The 20,984-nt window shown below is 37.1% G+C and overlaps 1 protein-coding gene across 1 annotated transcript in view; it reads left to right on the top strand.

Moving 5' to 3' along the window:
- LOC131685727 (uncharacterized) overlaps positions 1 to 20,984 on the top strand; it is a 755,395-nt gene that overhangs the window by 323,314 nt on the left and 411,097 nt on the right. Inside the window, exon 3 of the mRNA XM_058969637.1 lies at positions 290 to 1,463. Coding sequence (XP_058825620.1) covers positions 1,250 to 1,463 — 214 coding nt within the window. The 5' untranslated portion in view covers positions 290 to 1,249. The remainder of the gene's footprint in view (positions 1 to 289; positions 1,464 to 20,984) is intronic.

Consider the following 20,984-nt stretch of genomic DNA (forward strand, 5'->3'; position numbering starts at 1 on the left):
CCTTTCAAACCTAACCTAACTTAAGGAATATTTTCTTACTGTCCCTGGAGAAAGTTTGACCCCATATCACACAAGGAGCTGGGAAAATAAATATAATCTTCCATCCAATTATGACAGAATCATTTCCAAAACATGCAACCAACTATAAATTAATGAAACCCATTCCACTAACGTGAGATCGCTAACCGCCCCATCCATCTAGGCGTCAGTCCCTGCAAGCCACACTCCCTGCGCGCGTTGGCTATATTTTCATGGTAATTTATTTTTATTTTCTACAATTTGCTTCCAGGTCAGATCCTCCCGGCTCGCAGCGGAAGATTTCCAGTGAATCCTGCAGCACATCATCGCCATTCCGTCGCAGTATCCTGCAGCCCTCGAGAAAGTGGTCGGTAACTCGGTCGAAGCAGCAGAAGTTCCCCCCGTTCGAAGTGTCGTGAGTGGTGCTGTCCCTTCCCGAGTGCTGACGGAGGTCATTAGGTGTGAAAAGGTCTCTCGAACATCGCGCTGCAGAAGAAGAGTTTCTTTAGTGAAGTTAAGAAAAAAAGTAAGACACGGATAAAATCACCACCCATTAGTCACAATAAGGTCTACTCGGGTGTTCGCGTGAAGGTGCCAGCATTTGGTGGAAGGGGGTAGGTGAAAACCTAGACGAATCTGACCACGCGACGAGGTGCTGCGGGAAAATTGTGATTTATTTTATTTGTGTTCATATTTTTTTCGTGCCCTGGTCGGCATGATTTGGATTTTCGCTTTTGGCCTGAGCGACCCGAAAGGTTCCACTGTGTCGACAAATAAGTTTTAAGACGGGTCGTGAAAAGAGCTGCCGGAACCGGTAGAGAAGAAAACCGTGAAAATATATCATTATTAATGCCACTTTTTATTTTGCCTAATTTTTTACCGGTCCGCTCCTTTCGTGCCCCCCCCCCCAAACGCCTCTCTCGTCAAGTACAAGGCGCGAAAACATGAAACACGTGCAAAGGAATTTTCTCTAATGAGGGCAATAAATCTACGCGAGGGGAAAAATGCGTCGACTGGAGCGTGTCACCGTGGAAAACAAGCATCATCGTAACGAGCCCACATTTGTCACAAATCAAACATTGCTGGCAAGGAAGCGGAACGGAATGAGCACCGTATCCAGGTACTAACAAACAGAGCAGCAGTAGCAATTTACCAAGGTTCAAATCAAATAAAGTGAGTTTCCCCGCACGAAGAAACCGAATCACGAGAAAGGCAAATATTAAATTAAACAATGTGCAACGACAACGACGCTAGGACAAGGACAACAACTCGTCCGAGAGTGACCGCGAGTTTGATACCGACCTTCCCGATGGTGCTGCTGTTAGTGACACTGAACGTAAACCGGGTGCTGGCGGACGCTGATCCAGCGTTGCACCGGACCGGCGTAGATAAACTCGCATCGGTCGAAGCAGGCCAAGACGAGCTCGAACGATTATATCATTACGGTAAGTGAATGTTTGTTTTCTTTTATCTGCCTTGGAGACATGGGATAAATGCGAACTTTACAATGCTTGAACAGTACATCCGTAACCCTGTAAAATAATTTCAATCGTTGATAAAATAAACTGTAACTCTGTTGATAAAATAAACTCCGATACCGTCATTTGAGATCCGTTGGCAAATATCCGGCAAAAAAAAACACCGAAAGCATTCCGACATGTTCTACCGGGAACGTTTTCATTTTCCAAATCCAAAATGTACACCGTAACGAAGGTTTTCGAGTTTTTGCTGCTTGACAAGCAAATGTAGAAATGTGTTTGTTGTGCGTGCGTGGGTGTAGTCGGTAGTAGATTTTTACCACGTCCAAAGTTTTGAAGGGCTGGCAGATTGAATAACAAATGAGGGAAACCTGAACAACTGCTCATCCGGTTTTGTGGTTTGCTGTGCTGAGTTCAGGATCTCCGAGTGCAGCGGTTGTTTTGTGCGGTTAGAAGGAGGGCCCCCTCCTAGTGAAGGTGTCTGGGCGGGGGGGGGGGGGGGGGGGGGTTGTAGAAGTTTGCCATTGTGTTTACAAACGTCGTCGACTGGAAGTTGGCTTCGAAGCTGAACAACCCAGCCGGACTGGATTTTATTTTCCACTGCTTCCCCGGTGCCAATCAGCAGGCGGGTGATGATGTGAAGGGGTGGGTGAATGTGTGCGAGCTTCAACAGCGAGGTGACACTAGAGAACGTGATATTGAAACTTTCCATGGCAACCACACATGGGATATGTTTGCTGTATGCTACATGATATGTAAATATCAGTTGAAATAGTTTCAATTTGGGAAATCTGAGTTGAGTGTGTGTCATCTGTTTGCTTAGGGGAATAATATATGAACATTGTTGGTAATCCAAACTTTCGGGAGTTGAGAAGATACTTCCAAATATAGAAAGCACCTGCGTTCATTGTTAAGAGTTGATTACACAGTGGCTGGGTCAAAGGTCTTGTTCTCAATTGTCTTTGGAGTTCTTTCTAGAAATTTTGGTAAATTATTTACTTTGAAAATGTTCTATAAAATATTACTAAGAGGTAATGAGTTTTAGGAAAATAGCGAATAACGAAAACAAAAAAATAAATGAAAAATATTAATTATGCGTAAGCTGACCAACCTAAAAGTTGATTTATCAAGCAGCTTAGTATTTCGCACGTTCACTACATTTTTATTTATTTATTGTCGTCAAACAAGAGTAGACCGTTTTGTTACAACGATAAAATATAGTATACACTTAAAACATAAAATACTAATAACTAAACTAAACACTATCTGGTTTACATAGCACTACTTTAGGACAAGGGTGGCAATAATCGGTTTTTTTCCTCATCGCTAAAAATGAGGCTCACTTACTGATGGACTTCACGCCCATCACTGAGCGATAGAAAATAACGATCATAGAGGGATAGAATTAATACATCGCTCACGCATCGCTTGTCGTGCCATCAGTAGATGAGTTGTAAATGTATGGCTCAGTGATAGAAAGATGAGCGATGTTATAAGATACTATTTTTGAGCATCTGATGTAGATCTGATTCTCATAATGATGGAATTTTATGAGAATGAGATGTATGTACAATGGATGACGAAAAGAGAAGGGAAATAGATGTTTACCGCCATTTTCAAATTCAAGATGGCGACTTCCAGTTACGCAAAATCGCCAACAATCCTATTAATATGAATATTTTTGGAATGGGGTTGATGAGTACACGACGGAAATCGAAGTTTGGTGTCGTTTTGAAATTCAAGATGGCGACTTCCGGTTACGCTAAATCCTCTATAATCCCATCAATATGGGTATTTTTGGAATGGGGTTGATGAGTACACGACGGAAATCGATGTTTGGTGTCGTTTTGAAATTCAAGATGGCGACTTCCGGTTGCGTAAAATCGTCAACAACCCCATCAATATGGGTATTTTTGGAATGGGGTTGATGAGTACACGACGGAAATCGATGTTTGGTGTCGTTTTGAGATTCAAGATGGCGATTTCCGGTTGCGTAAAATCGTCAACAACCATATCAATATGGGTATTTTTGGAATGGGGTTGATGAGTACACGACGGAAATCAATGGTTAGTGTCGTTTTGAAATTCAAGATGGCGACTTCCGGTTACGTAAAATCGTCAACAACCCCATCAATATGGGTATTTTTGGAATGGGGTTGATGAGTACACGACGGATATCGATGTTTGGTGTCGTTTTGAAATTCAAGATGCCGACTTCCGGTTGCGTAAAATCGTCAACAACCCCATCAATATGGGTATTTTTGGAATGGGGTTGATGAGTACACGACGGAAATCGATGTTTGGTGTCGTTTTGAAATTCAAGATGGCGACTTCCGGTTGCGTGAAATCGTCAACAACCCCATCAATATGGGTATTTTTGGAATGCGGTTGATGAGTACACGACGGAAATCGATGATTAGTGGCCATTTTGAAATTCAAGATGGCGACTTCCGGTTACGTAAAATCGTCAACAACCCCATCAATATGGGTATTTTTGGAATGGGGTTGATGAGTACACGACGGAAATCGATGTTTGGTGTCGTTTTGAGATTCAAAATGGCGATTTCCGGTTGCGTAAAATCGTCAACAACCATATCAATATGGGTATTTTTGGAATGGGGTTGATGAGTACACGACGGAAATCAATGGTTAGTGTCGTTTTGAAATTCAAGATGGCGACTTCCGGTTACGTAAAATCGTCAACAACCCCATCAATATGGGTATTTTTGGAATGGGGTTGATGAGTACACGACGGATATCGATGTTTGGTGTCGTTTTGAAATTCAAGATGGCGACTTCCGGTTACGCAAAATCCTCTATAACTTCATCAATATTGGTATTTTTGGAATGCGGTTGATGAGTACACGACGGAAATCGATGTTTGGTGTCGTTTTGAAATTCAAGATGGCGACATCCGGTTACGTGAAATCGTCAACAACCCCATCAACATGGGTATTTTTGGAATGCGGTTGATGAGAACACGACGGAAATCGATGTTTTGTGTCGTTTTGAAATTCAAAATGGCGACTTCCGGTTTTGCAACCTAAGATTCGGATTTATTTTGAAATTCAAGATGCAGTGAAGGCCCGATTTTATCAGCCCCAAATTTTGTCTACCCCCGGTTTTATCAGCGTTCTGACCCGATTGTCAGCCTTATACAGTGTTGGGTGAAACATGTGTAACAAATACCGAACTTTATTAGATCGCGTCAGTTAACTTAATCGTTCTTGAACCGAACCGAAGCAAAGTAAAGCTGCACAATTGGTGCTTCAGAGTTCTAATTTGATTCCATATCGTTATATGGGCAAAAAAATCGTTAACGACGGCACACTGAAAAAAATTATGCGAAGTGCATTTTTTCTTTGGACAAAACAAGTGTAACTTTTCCTTTCCGTTTGGGTTTTTTTGTGAAATAGTACAAAAACATACGGAAAAGATTATGTTTCACAACAAAAAGTTTTAAACAAATGTTATTCTGCCATCATGACGCTAATAACACATACAATTCCTTAAAAACTACAAATAGTTATAATATTAATTATAATTATAGTTATGACATTAAAGTACATGTTTGCACATGTTTTACCCAACACTGTATAGAAAAAATTATGAGCTCTAAGAGCCTAACTAGATTAAATTCAACTAAACCTTTTTCTGAATCTTTCTTTTCTTGTTTTAAAGATGCAAAATATGCAAAAATAAAAAGATCATTTTTTTAAATTTTGCACTGGAATACCCCCTTTAGAGAAATGTATACCAAATAATCAGAATAGGTTATATGGTTAATGAAAAGGATAGAAAAAATGTGTCCCAATTTGTCCAATACAGGTAATTTTCGATATCGGGGTATGTTACCCTCGATATAGCGTCACTTGATATAACGTACTTATTTTATAATTTATTTTTCAGGTCCCAATTTCTCATCAATTACGCATGTATTCCATATTTTAAGAATTCAATATGTTACACACAATCTTAAAACGTATTAATTTGGCTTCTAATGAGCATGTTCGCAATTGGTTACTTCAGTGAAAGCTAAAAGAGCGATTTTTTCCAATTTCATTTGCGTATGATCGTAATTTATTAAAACCAACCACGTATCTCAATAAATAATACAAGATCAGTAAGTTCTAACTGAAAACTCAAATGAATAATATCAGATACAATCGCTTCCTGAATCTCCCGAATTCGGTTTTTCGGACTACAGAATCTTTTTATCATTCTCAACATTTGGGTCATCAAATTACTTCAACCACATGATCTACGAATCATATTGAAAGTAATGCGGACACATTTAACTCCGATTTCGGATATTCCTGAATTCAGTTCGCTGGACTCATGATTGTTTTGTCTGTTTTGCATTGATTTTGCCATGATGTGACGCATGAAATGACGTACCCTAGGAATCCAGCGATTTTTATCAAAATTTTACTGCTGGTTTTTGAAACTCCTGAATCTGGTTACTAGAATCGAAAAGTGTTTTCGAATCCTATGATGTGCCACATCAAATTAATAAGCGTGAGAGATCATAATTTTAGTTACTGTGTACGTTTTACGACCGGTTTGGGGTATTTGAGAAACCGGTTAGCGGACTGAAATATATTTTCAAAATTTCTTGAATCGTGGATACAAGTGGATCTTTATAGTCCATTCTAATGATATAAGTTCATGTATTGCTTTTACTTGATGAGGTGCAAGCGGTGGGAATATTAAGAAACACTTTACAAACCCAGACATAATAATAATGACTAATGATTTAATTATTAGGAAATGAGTCAAAATAAGAAAATTTTCAATAAAGATTAACTTATAACTGGGGGTGGGCGTAGCGTAGTTGGTAAATCGATTGTCTTGTAAGCAGCGCACCTGGGTTCGATTCTCGACTCCGCACATAGGGTTAGAAATTTCTAATATGAGAATTTTCAAACCCGAAGAAGCGAATGACCTTAAGGTTAAAATATCTATAATCAAAATAAACAAAAAATATTGTAAGTAAGAAAAGTAATTGTGACATCTTTTTCATGGAACCACTATAATATTCTTAAGAGAAAAGCTGTTTCACACTGCTAGGTGGGTAAGATTTTCAAAATTAGTTACTCGTTATCAAAATTCTACAAAATAAAGTACCATAGATAACAATTCTGTGAGAATTTTGCATGCTTCGATATAACGTACAATTTTTAAACCGAGATGTATATCGAAGTTTAACTGTGTCCCCATTTCGTCGGTCTAAAATAAACACAGCGGCTGATAAAACAAGTATTCGCTGTAGTGACTCTTAATGCTCAACATTTTTGGAATGGAGTCAATGAGTGTACGACAGAAATCGCTGTCTGGCGCCATTTTGAAATTCAAGATTGCGGTTTTGCTTAAATCATATTCTTTATTTATTTCCTTTTAGTTCCTTGTCTCATAATTATTTCTTATTACTTTATTCTTAAGTTTTTTATGCAAAAGAAATTGTTTTAGAGTTGTAGACCATTTTTCTTAACCAGAAGTCGCCATCTTGAATTTCTAAACGACACCAAACATCGATTTCCGTCGTGTACTCACCAGCCCCATTCCAAAAATACCCATATTGATGGGATTATAGAGGATTTTGCGTAATCGGAAGTCGCCATCTTCAATTTCAAAACGACACCAAACATCGATTTCCGTCGTGTACTCCTCAACCGCATTCCGAAAATACCCATATTGAAGGGGTTGTTGACGATTTTACGTAACCGGAAGTCGCCATCTTGAATTTCAAAACGACACCAAACATCGATTTCCGTCGTGTACTCATCAACCCCATTCCAAAAATACCCATATTGATGGGATTATAGAGGATTTTACGTAACCGGAAGTCGCCATCTTCAATTTCAAAACGACACCAAACTTCGATTTCCGTCGTGTACTCATCAACCCCATTCCAAAAATACCCATATTGATGGGATTATAGAAGATTTAGCGTAACCGGAAGTCGCCATCTTGAATTTCAAAACGACACCAAACATCGATTTCCGTCGTGTACTCATCAACCCCATTCCAAAAATACCCATATTGATGGGATTATAGAGGATTTTACGTAACCGGAAGTCGCCATCTTTAATTTCAAAACGACACCAAACTTCGATTTCCGTCGTGTACTCATCAACCGCATTCCAAAAATACCCATATTGATGGGATTATAGAGGATTTAGCGTAACCGGAAGTCGCCATCTTGAATTTCAAAACGACACCAAACATCGATATCCGTCGTGTACTCATCAACCCCATTCCAAAAATACCCATATTGATGGGATTATAGAGGATTTTACGTAACCGGAAGTCGCCATCTTCAATTTCAAAACGACACCAAACTTCGATTTCCGTCGTCTACTCATCAACCGCATTCCAAAAATGCCCATATTGATGGGATTATAAAGGATTTAGCGTAACCGGAAGTCGCCATCTTGAATTTCAAAACGACACCAAACATCGATTTCCGTCGTGTACTCATCAACCGCATTCCAAAAATACCCATATTGATGGGATTATAGAGGATTTAGCGTAACCGGAAGTCGCCATCTTGAATTTCAAAACGACACCAAACATCGATTTCCGTCGTGTACTCATCAACCGCATTCCAAAAATACCCATATTGATGGGGTTGTTGACGATTTTACGCAACCGGAAGTCGCCATCTTGAATTTCAAAACGACACCAAACATCGATTTCCGTCGTGTACTCATCAACCCCATTCCAAAAATACCCATATTGATATGGTTGTTGACGATTTTACGCAACCGGAAATCGCCATCTTGAATCTCAAAACGACACCAAACATCGATTTCCGTCGTGTACTCATCAACCCCATTCCAAAAATACCCATATTGATGGGGTTGTTGACGATTTTACGCAACCGGAAGTCGCCATCTTGAATTTCAAAACGACACCAAACATCGATTTCCGTCGTGTACTCATCAACCCCATTCCAAAAATACCCATATTGATGGGATTATAGAGGATTTAGCGTAACCGGAAGTCGCCATCTTGAATTTCAAAACGACACCAAACTTCGATTTCCGTCGTGTACTCATCAACCCCATTCCAAAAATATTCATATTAATAGGATTGTTGGCGATTTTGCGTAACTGGAAGTCGCCATCTTGAATTTGAAAATGGCGGTAAACATCTATTTCCCTTCTCTTTTCGTCATCCATTGTACATACATCTCATTCTCATAAAATTCCATCATTATGAGAATCAGATCTACATCAGATGCTCAAAAATAGTATCTTATAACATCGCTCATCTTTCTATCACTGAGCCATACATTTACAACTCATCTACTGATGGCACGACAAGCGATGCGTGAGCGATGTATTAATTCTATCCCTCTATGATCGTTATTTTCTATCGCTCAGTGATGGGCGGGAAATCCATCAGTAAGTGAGCCTCATTTTAGGGTTGAAGGAATCAGTCGATTATATCTGCTCTTGGAGCTGATCGAAATCGGAAAACGAGCCTCAGTATTGATTTTTTGCCACCCTTGCTTTAGGATGTTCTTTATAAGCGAATAGAATTGAAATATTTTTTTAATTTGCTTTTTGTCATTGTTAAGTCAATAGCTTCGCAGTGCTTGTTGTAAGTTGCCATCATCTGATTTAATGGTCCAAACTTGGCATAATTTGTACGATAATTGTTTGTTATAAATGTATTTCGGATTCGTAACTGCCGGAAAGGTATATAAAAATTAAGTTTAGACTGAATCAATACGACACGAAATAATATCGTTTAGAAATGAAACCATTGCATATTCTCGGCGCTCTTTTAGTGTTTGGATGTTAATGAGCATACAGCGAGCTTTATAAGATGGGAGAGGAAATCGTGTCCAACCTATTTTGCGAAGTGCAAACAATAAAAATTGCCTTTGTACTGATTTTATTCTTTCTTCATGTGTGATTGAGAAAGGTGACCAAACTATGCTAAAATATTCCAGTATTGACCTTACATACGAGATGTACAACGTTTTAATTGTATATGGATCATTAAAATTGTAACTAAAACGCTTTATAAATCCAAGCATGTTATTAGCTCTATTGATGATTGTGTTGTAATGGTCAATGAATGTTAATTTTGAATCTAGAATGACTCCCAAATCTTTAACTTGACTTGAATGGGATTCGATTTCTTCCCTTTAAATCTAACTATTTGTTGACGGTTAGTTAAATATGATTCGAGCCATTTGAGAAGACCTGATTCAATTCCTAATTTTTTCAGTTTGAATAATAGCAAGGGTATGTCGATACGATCAAATGCCTTGCTAAAGTCCGTGTAAAGAGCTTCAATGTGGTTTCCATTCTCCATTGCAGTCAATGAGTAGTTGACGAATTCTAGTAAATTTGTATTAGTTGAACGTCCTTTGAAGAACCCATGCTGCATGTTAGTAATTCTGTTTTTGATTTGATTGAATAGTTTTTCGTTAACGATTGCTTCAAAGAGTTTAGGCATACATGACATAATGGCAATTCCACGGTAGTTAAATATATCAGATTTTTTGCCACTTTTAAAAATGGGTACCAGGTACGAGCTTTTCCATAAATTGGGGAAAATGCCAGATTCAAGCGACATGTTAAAAAGCCAAAACAGAGGAGCTGTGAGTTCCAACGCTAAGTTCTTCATAAATACGGGTGGGATCCCGTCAGGTCCAGAACCATTGGAGGCATCTAGTTTGTTTAGAGCCTCCATAATATCTTGCACACTGACATGATTGACGCCAATGTCTGTGGTGAATTCTGGGAAGAAACCGAAATATTCGCGATCACGATCTTCTTCAGAAAATGTGGTATAGATGTCTTGAAAGAAGGTTGCGAAAAGATTGCAGATTTGTTCCGCGTTGACACCGACATTTTCTTTAAGTTTCATTTTTGAAGGGAAGTTTTCCGATTTTAAATTATTTTTAACATGATTAAAGAAATTTTTTGGGCAAGATTTTATTTGAAGTTCGGTTTTTGAGTTATACTCTTCAAATGCTATTTTAATGGATAGGTTTAGTTGATCGCAAATGTCCAAATAGTTAAATAAGTTCCTTTCATTTCTGATTTTTTTATACTTTTTGTGGGCCTTTTGTTTACGATTTTTTAAATTTTTAATTTGCTCGTTATACCAAACTGGATATTTTGTGTTGCCTTGTCGCCTAATTTTTTTCAGTGGTACTTGTTCAACTATTATATCAAACAATTTTGTGTAAAAGACGTCTACTGAATTTTCGATACTTGTTTCATTTCTAAACAACGTTTGCCAATCTATACTGCTTAGTCTTTGTTTTATGTTGTCAAAATTTGCCAATTGAAATTGAAAGGCCTCTTCGTACTCGCAGTCATCGGGTCTTTTGTTATCATGTACAAATACAGAAAACTCTATTGCTGTATGAAACGCTTCATTTTTCCATAATGGAGTTAATGATTCGGTGACACAGAAGTCTTCAAGAATGTTTGTGAATACTAAATCTAAATAACAATTTTGCTGATTTCTAACATGATTAATTTGGTTAAGTCCTATACTTGCAGTTTTGTCAAATATGGCCTGCAGAGTTTCGTTATCCCCAACGACTGGAAGTAGGATGCTTTCATTTTCAGCGTCTGGAAAGAAGTCAATGCTTCGTTGATTGAAGTCACCATAAATATGAACTTTTACCTCTGGGGGGAACCTGGTTATAATGTCTTCGGCAATAAGAAAAAAACTTTTCAAATGTACCTTTACGGGCATTATTTGGGGGGAAGTACACAGAGGCGAATATATGTGTTTCACCTGCCAGATGGGTTTTAACCCATACATGCTCAAATTCTTTAAATTTCCTTGTAGTAATGATTTCTGCGTTAAATTTTGATGTAATTGCTATTAAAACTCCCCCTCCTGACTTCTTTTCAGACATATGAGTGTCTCGGTCAGCTCTAAATACATTATAGCTGTTTCCGAAAACTTCTTCACTTCTAACACTTTCGTCCCAACTAGTTTCTGTAGCCAAAGTAATTGTATAGGAGCTACTTAAAATTTTCTTTTGAATTTCATTCATTTTCGATGCAATTTTCATTTTATTAAAATTTTGACAGTAAATTAAAGTTTCTACTGACGACTCTACTTAAGGAGTCGAGATTACCTCTTTTTGTTGTCGTTCAAATGGCGTCAAATCTTGGCAAACTGCGGTGTCCTCGTCGTTTCCTTCTTCTAGGGAATGCGTCAATGTCGTCGAAAACATGAATGTTGAGAATGGCACGCCTTACACAAAACTGTTGACGAGCGCTCCGATGTTGGGTGCATTTGCATCGTCGACCGTGGTAAATCATCCACTGGATAGGGATTCAATGTCGGTCCTCTTTGAAACTGAATTGTTGGCCTATAGTTCGGGGGGGGGGGTCCTGAGAAATGATCCTTTGCAGCCGCAAGAAGCACTCTATCCGGTGGCAGGAAACTACTGTTGTAGTGACTACTCGTATGGTTTTTGTTATAGTGGGTGCTGCCGGCCCTAAATGTGATTCTGCGATTGGTATTACTCGTATAATTACTATTAACTGGCTGTCGTGAGTGGCGCGCCGCTGCGCGTTGCTCTTGATCAGGACGAAGAAAATTTGTAGAGCTTTTGTTTTTTTTATTAACGTTATTATTATTATTTCGCCTCGACCTTTTTTACGTCTTCTAGCCTTTTCGGCCTGTTTTTGCTGGTTCAGGTTTCTTAATTTGCGCGCATCGTAATCGCTCCAGTCCGCTTTCCATACCTTCCTTGTACCCAAAAAGCGCCAACCTGAGTTATCGATATTTTTGTCGTTATTTAACCCATTCATGCCCATGTTGTTTGTGGACAACAACGTTTTTAAACAGCTATAACTTTTGATTGAGGCGAGATTTGCTCACAAAAACAAGTAAGGCTCATTAGTGTGATTATTGCCTTTAATTTGAGTATAAACAGTTCTAGAACTGAAGTTATGGTGCAATATTGTTGAAAACTGATAAAACTTATCAATTTAGACTGTCGTTCGCTACGTTTTCCACGTAGCTGGACTATTGTAATTATTCTAGGAGAATTGTATTGAATGTAAAAATTGATCAGATTCTAGCACTGCCATGGAAGCACCTTTTTTATGAAAATAAGCTTTTCGTGTTTCTTGACCCAACCGTTTTCAAGGAAAAATAGCTTTGAAACCCTATATGCACTAGAAAAAAGTTGGGCATGAAAGGGTTAAATCGGCTTCCAAACTGGGGCATGAATCAAGCGACGATGTAGCGTTTTGACTTGCCGTTATGTTTGATGAAAGCGCCTTAAGTTCGTCGAGAATATCAATAGTTAGCGCAGAATTTGTGAAGTTTTGACTGGTGGATATGTTCGCTGACAGAGATTTAAGCTCGTCAAGAATATCAATCCCCAGCGTCGGGTTTGACGTCATAGTAATACTAGCCGCTGTGTCCAGAGACAGTTGATTAAGCTGGCTTATTTGATCATTCATGGTGCGCAGTTCAGCTGATAGCTCTGACGTTACCGTTTTCAGCGTGCTATAGACATTATTTTTCGTTGTCGTCATTGCTGTATCGAATAGCGAGGTAATGTGATTTTTAATGGCAACAACACTTCCAGTCAAACTGCTGTTTTTGTTTATTGCTATCAATTCCTGTTTTATTGTTGTAAGCAAAATTTCTAGGCCATCGATCGCTTCGTGAACTATGTTAGGCTTCTCCAGTTGAAACGCGAGCCGGTGCATTACTTCCGTATTGGCTTGCAGTTGTGATTCCAGAAGTTGTTGTTGTTCAATAAGCCCTTTGAACTCAATCTTGGCCTGCATCAATTATTGACATGATTCACAGCACGGTAATAGATACGAGTTGATGTCGCCCCTCTTGTCCTTCTTCCGCAGTGATCCCCTCGGAACAGTCACTCCAATGCAAGCGGCGTGGAATTTTCTTGGGCAACCTATACACGTCCACATAACTGTATCGGCGGAAGTGTCGAAAGTGCAAATTTCGCAACTCATTATGATTGATGTACACACACGAAAAGCTGAATTAATAAAAAACTAAATGAAATATCGCGCACGGCACCTGGATCGAACGATAAAAGCGTGCCAACTTGACGACGACTTGTTGTGAACTCTTAACACAGACGATGAATTTTTCACAATAAATTTATACATTTCTTACAAAAGAAATGTATAGGATTCGCTCAAACTTTGAAAACTTTTTCCGAGACCCGGAGGGCTGAGTTTCATATACCAATCGACTCAGCTCGACAAATTGAGACAATGTCTGTATGTGTGTATGTATGTATGTACAAAATGTCATGTAATTATCTCAGCAATGGCTGAACCGATTTTAATGAAAGTAGTTTCAAATGAAAGGCCGAACGTGGCCATTTGACACTAATTATTTTTGTTTTTCGATATGTTGTTTATTTTCTGAGATATGGGAGATTTTGTCGAAACAAAACGTGTATTAAGCAAATAACTTTCGAGCGAAGCAATCGCAAACAAGATATAATTAGAAAGCTTTTGAAAATACCTTTCCAACAAGCTATAGATTGTTAAAATCTGTCCACGAGCGGCGGAGATATTTATTTTTATTCCTCGCTTACCAATTTCCACTAACTAAAATGAGACCGTTACATACAGAGTATTACTGTATTGGTTTTTTAGGGGGTGAACTAAACCGGCTTTGAATAGCGGGGTATGGAAACACATCTGCGTGATTCAAGGAATTCGATTCTGAAAGCATTTTTGTGATTTACCACGATAGTAAATGAACTATTTCTCAAAAATCAATATGTAAGTTCACTTCAGAGAAAAAATGCTGATAACTTTTTCTAAAGTTCCTGTATGTATCCCTTGGGTTAGGCGTTAGCTTCAGCAGTGAGGTATTTGTTGGATGGTATATTAATTCAAAGATCATCAAGTAATCCACCTAGTAGTGAGATAAAAGATTTCTTATATAACTATACTGCCCATAAAAGCATAAGAGTCCCATATTGAAAAACAGCAAGCCGAAAAACGCTGTTCGAGATTTACACAATCATTGAACCTTATGGATGGAACAACCATGTTTTGCAATTTTTTTTTCGATATTTTCTGAAAAACCTGGTAATCTTATTTGTGCATTGTGTTTCAGTGGTGATACAGAATACAATCCAACAGATAACTCATTTTCAACAAAAATCCATATGGGACTCTTATGCTTTTAAGGGCAGTATACTCGTGGCTTCACCGAGAGCAACTGTATTTTTCAATTCCAAAATTTTAGCGAAAATTTGGTTTCTTTTGCAATGTTCAGATCATAGTGGTCATGACGCAAAAATTACTTGTTGCGTTATTTATAACAAGGGTGTAAAAAATATATAACAAGGGTGAAATAAATATATCGCATAATATGCCTATAAAAATAAGGACACTGAACTAATCATCATTTGCCATTTCTCACACGCCCCCTATTCCCATCTCTCTCGTTCTCTCTCTTGCTCTTTCTTTCTTTGTGTTCGTGGCAACTGTCACAACTCACATCTATCTTGCTGTTTCTCTATCCATTTCTAAGCTGTGTGATAAGATCTCCTGGTAATCTGAAATATTTATTAATGTCCAAACTAATTTTATGTGTGCGATATAATTGTGGAGGTTTGAGAAGACAATACCATTTTTTGTCTGCTGTTACCCTATAAATAGTTTTTTTGCATTTTAGTGTAGAAGAGAGCCACTTGTGAAAACAAGATACATATTAAATCCTACATGGCAAATAAAATATTTGTATTCCTATAGAAAATTTGCAAAACATTTGTATTAACTATAGAAGAAAACGCTTTTAATCCACCTAACAGTGTGATGAGACATTTCTTATAACTCTTATCACTCTCTTCGGATATTATATCGTTTGAGAACATTTAGAACTTGATGCTTCGCGATGTTTTTAATAACACATACTACATGGGATAGTGGCAGGACTCAGAGAATCGCTCAAATCAGCATAGGACAACATCAGTGCTAGAAATCTCAAACCAAATCAATGGGAAAGCGAAAAAATGGCCCATAAAATAGACATACAAACGAATTATTGCTAATGCTCTGTTAATAAAATATCTAAATTCCTCAATAAATGCATTGTGGTGGGAAAACTGAATTTTCCTAAAGGGGTTATGTATATTGTACTGAGCCAAAAAAATCGATTTGAAGTTTATACTTTACTCAAATTTACAACGCGACTGAGAACTAAGAAATCAACGCTTTTTCTTGAAAAGAGGGATAGTAGCAGTGATACCATTCAAAGAAAATCAACAGTGAATATTTCCAGACTTGGTTTTATTTCCTATTTAAGAACTATTGTGTTTTTTACATCCTAGATTGCATGATTCAGTGATCGAAACCCAAAATTTCATAAAGTATTTGAAATTATTAAATTAAAATTTGTGTTTGCTATTGAAATTGACAAAATGATAGTATATATAGAATATAGTCCCTTTGGCGTTGGTTAATCTTTCGGTCCCACCTCTCAGCATTGAAGTATCGCCCTTACGTTTTTTTACAATACCAATTTTACAATTTGTGGGAGTTTGGTAAAAATCGATCTTACTGTCCAAACGGCATAATTCCGAAACCGTAATTTTTGAAGTTTTAAAATTATGCAGAATTAATTTTTCAGACAATAGTAACAGAGTTCGTGTCTTTAGCAAATTTGTTGAGACTTTATTGTAGTCATGAATATTAACCTGAGAAAATTCACCATAAATACTTCTTGGACGATATACCGTCAAAATTACTTTATCAAATGATGCGCTGTTCGTTTGTAAAACTCATCGAAGATACTAAACCTCCGAAATTGGCGGTTTCAAAATGATGCTATCTTGACCTTAAATTATTGTTTTGGAACATTTGACCTATACATATAATTGGTCATACAACAAAAATCAAATTCTCATCAAAATCGACCAGGACCTGCTAGAGTCGAATGGAAATCGTCATTTTTCATAAATTTCTCTCTACATTTGGAAAGTGTTATCCTCGTTATTAATCATATTACGTTTTCGTCTCAACTCGACGCATTCCCAAAATAAAAACCTTTTTTGATCCACCTAGTGGTGCAATTGGGCTTTTCTCATTTGTCCAGACTACGATTCCATGGCTGGTTATGTTCAATACGATGGTGGAAATGAATATTACATGTTCAGTACGATTTGCACATACGTACAATGGATCGACAGCCACGATCTTGAGATACTATGTGATACTGAAACATCGTTTGACCGCCGCTGGTTTCAAGCGATGTTTCAGTATCACATAGTAAGATCCGGGAGGTCCGGGTCCTGCCGAAAATTTTCAACTTGTTAAGAAATTTTAAACTAGTTTTAATTTTAAAGCAGCAACCCCTCACTGCATACTCCCTCCGGGCCGGTATGATTGACGATTTTTAGAGTGATTGCATAACCTTTCTATATGAGAAAGGCAAAAATGTACCAAAGTCCAAAAAAGTCAATTTTTGTCAAACATCTCAATGTTTCATGCATTTTAAAGTCATTTGGCATCAAAAATACAAATCTGATTTTGAAAATTTTTCATTTCAGTTTATATGGGAATTTGTTGTGTGATTGCACTCTTCAACTCGTAACTCCGGAACCGGAAGTCCAATCAATAAAAAATTCATAAGCAGGGATGGGAAGGTTGTACCTTTTAATTTAGACTAACTTTGTGCAAATCGGTCCAGCCATCTCTGAGAAACAGAGGTCACATTTTTTCCACATACACACATACACACACAGACATTTTCTGATCTCGACGAACTCAGTCGATTGGCATATGACACTCAGCCCTCCGGGTCGGGATTAGATTGACGAATTTTAGAGTGAATGAGAAAGGCAAAAACATTTTTAGCAAATGTTGAAAGTTATGCAATTTTTTGGTGAGCAGTTCTATGTTTCATAGACATTAAATCAATTTTAACTTCGCTTCCTATTAAATAAAGACCCTTATTACAGTACATTTCTACAAAAACGAGCTCAATTTGAAAATAAATCTGAGGATTATGATTTATTACAGAACGCTGGAATTTTCTATTTTCTATTGGAATGTTTTCAGGCAGGAATTTGATATTGATGCTATTAGACAACTGTGAAATCAAGACCAATAGATCAGTTACATATCAGGACTCCATTCCGACAATTTATCAAAAGTCCTCATGATGTTTACAACAACAGGTTATCAATCTACGGATCAGATAATTGTTATTGTAATATTGAATTAAATCAGTCTGCATCAATAAATTTTCAACTTCAATATTTTTTTTGGGTTGGGTGCGGGGAGGGGGGGGGTTTATGGTGTTAAACCCCAAAACCTTCTCTTGGCTACGCCGTTGCATGGAGTTATTTATTTCGCTTTTCATTTTCCGATATGTTTCAGATCGATCCGATGGTCATAAGTTAGAAAAATTGTAGTCAGAAGGTTCGCACAAATGAACATTTTTGCACTGATAAGTTATCAAGTTCTTTCCAGACAACTTGGAAGTGTTCGGTGATTATTTCTAGCGGTTGTAGATAGAAAAATGAACTACAAAATTCGTTTTATCGTAATAATGTTTGGCTTATTTCAATGGATTATTACTATATTGAACAATAAATAGGCGACAAAGAGTAATCCACAAACAACAAGCCATAACTTTTAAAGTATTCAAAATTTGAAGTCTTCAGTAAAGTTATACGCAAAAGTAAGAGCTACAAATTTGCTGAAGGCATCATTTCGATATAATCACTTCCACGAAAATTTGTGAAAATATCTCACTCATAGGAGGATTAATCAGCAAAACCACAATACCAAAAGAAAGGGCATATTGCCTCCATTAAATTCTCCGAAGATACTATTGACCTAAAATAAGCCGTTTTGGCGTTAATAATAGATTACATATTTTTGGTCATATTTCTGGCAATGGGAAATGACAAAAATCTTTCGTCCGCATTTAATTATAAATATCTCTTTTGATCATAGTCCGATTTCAACAATCTATAGCTTGTTCGAAAGGTATTCGTTAAAGCTGTTTAAAAACATATAAATTGTTAAACTATATTGTCAATCTTGGCAGATAATTCAAAAAAACTGCCAAAAAACGCCATTTTTACGCATTCAAATATTCATATCTTGGAAACTAAACATCAGAATCAAAAACAAATTAATAGCGTTCATACTGTTTTTTAGTTCTTTCATTTAAAATTAGTTTGGATAAGATCGGTTCAGCCATTGCTGAGAAACACGAATGAGAATTTGTCCGTTACATACACACACAGACATTGTCCCAAATCGTCGAGCTGAGTCGATTGGTATATAAGACTCGGCCCTCCGGGCCTCGGAAAAAATCTTGAAAGTTTGAGCGAATTCTATACATTTCTTTTATAAGAAATGTAAAAATGTGATACTGCTGAATTTTACCGCTAACGAATCTTTTTTTTTTGTATTTCTAAGAATTTTCCACGTTCAACAAGTCACATTTTACGAAAATTGATTGAAGAATAATGGAGATATATGCACGAGAAAATGATAAAATTTACTATGAATGACAAAAGGCCCTATAACTCCACCTTCTCGTATTCGGACAAAAGTCAAAAAGATTCCGTTCGATTTTTGATATTTTTACATTAGAAAAACTGCAAAATATGTATCATTTGCATCACGGAGCAGAAAAAATATTAAACATAGTGTATATTGGGGCCAAAATGACCCTGTACCCCGCTTGCCCGTATCTTGCTAGAAGCAGAAATATCTCCATTCAAATGCTAAGGTTATTTCCTTTAAAAAGTGGTATAAATTGTAATTTTCGGATTACTATTTCACAAGTTATAGCATTTAATATATTCTTCCTCCGTATTTTCCCATAGCACCAATTTCAAAAAGTTTCAAACGATGTCTAGAATTGTCCAAATGATGTGAAATTTGACATCGGAGCTTACTTTGACATTTGTCACAATATGAGAGGGGGGCTTTTGAAATTCAAAAAAATATTTCAGAGCTCTAATCTGCACCGAAAAAGATACCATACAGACAATACCTAAATGATGAACACTTGTTAATGCTATGTAACATAGATTTTCATTTCTAATGAGCGAATGATCTCATGGTTAAAACCCAAATAAAAATAAATGACTACAAAGCTCCTGTCCTGGCAAATTTTTTGGCAAATTCAACATTGGTTTCGCGCAAAATAATTCTGGTTTGGCAAGGCATCAGTTCCTGCGGCAAGAATGTCAAAATAGGCTGCTATAATTAATAAATTTCTAGCCAGGTGCTATTGAATCAATGACGTGTGACAATGGTTCAACGGCAAAGGAGAGCAGCACATCCCAGGAGAGATGAACCCACCAAATTATGACCAGTTTCGTTCAATAGGCAAGCAATGGGCGACAAGGAAGATTAAGTCAGCAGTCACGTTGATCGGGTTAAGAATAAATCTAATCAGCTAGTCAAGACCGAGAATTAAGAAGAAGATCGCTTGCTGCATCAACAGAAAGGGGCGAAGATTCTCTCGAATTAACAATAAACGTTTCCATTATTTTCATGAAAAATATGTTATTATCGTTGTTTCACATTTTTTTCGATTGCAAAAAAGGCTCCATAAAATAAAAAAAAAATAAAAATAACACAAATACGTAAGCACCTATAATGATAAAAAGACACACATTTTCTCATTCCGCTCCGATAATTGCTTCGTACTGGACAGTGGGCATCTTGCGTCACCGCTTTATTTCCTAGAATCTTCTGAAAGTTGATAAAAAAGAATCCAATTGAAACATCGAAGCAAAATATGTACGGATTTGTTCATTTTGCACTCTTCCCTTCTACCGATTGAATTTAATTCGAATAAGTCAGATATAAAAAGTATTTTGGACTGTTGTTTTCGGGATATTTCGAAAAGTTTCTTTAACAGAACAGATTAAATTGCTACGATGGGCGAAAAAAAGCTAATCATAGCATCAGTGCCAACTTGTGAAGGAACATGCACCGTGTGTGTGATATAGTTGGATCCGCCACCGAAGATAATTCTTTTAACAAACGTTATTATTGACAATGCCTTTGAAATTAAAAACTACAAGGGGCAGCCCTATGGGGTTGTACGAACTGTATACGTAGAACTATACTACTTAATGTAAAATATTTATTTTCTTAGTACATTTAGAGTAATAATAAATCAAATATATTTCATACGTACTTACTTACGTTTAAGCACAACCAATCAACATCGAATGACACATATTCAACAAAACCTTCTTGGTTATCAGGTCCATTCATTTGTAGTAGGTGATCGAATCTGATTAAACTTATTTGAGAAGATCTGAAGAAAGTTGACAGAAAACCGTGACCGAACTAATATCTGGAACTAAATCTTTATAGCACAAGATTAGCTTTTAAAAATTATAAAAACCTTTCGATTGTGTGTGGTAATAAAACCGGACCGGTGAAGAAAATCAAATTTTAGACAATATTATCACATTTGGTCGGTGTTAAGTCAGACCGGACTAAG

This window comes from Topomyia yanbarensis, chromosome 2, assembly GCF_030247195.1.
Source record: "Topomyia yanbarensis strain Yona2022 chromosome 2, ASM3024719v1, whole genome shotgun sequence".
In the NCBI taxonomy this organism is placed as follows: domain Eukaryota; kingdom Metazoa; phylum Arthropoda; class Insecta; order Diptera; family Culicidae; genus Topomyia; species Topomyia yanbarensis.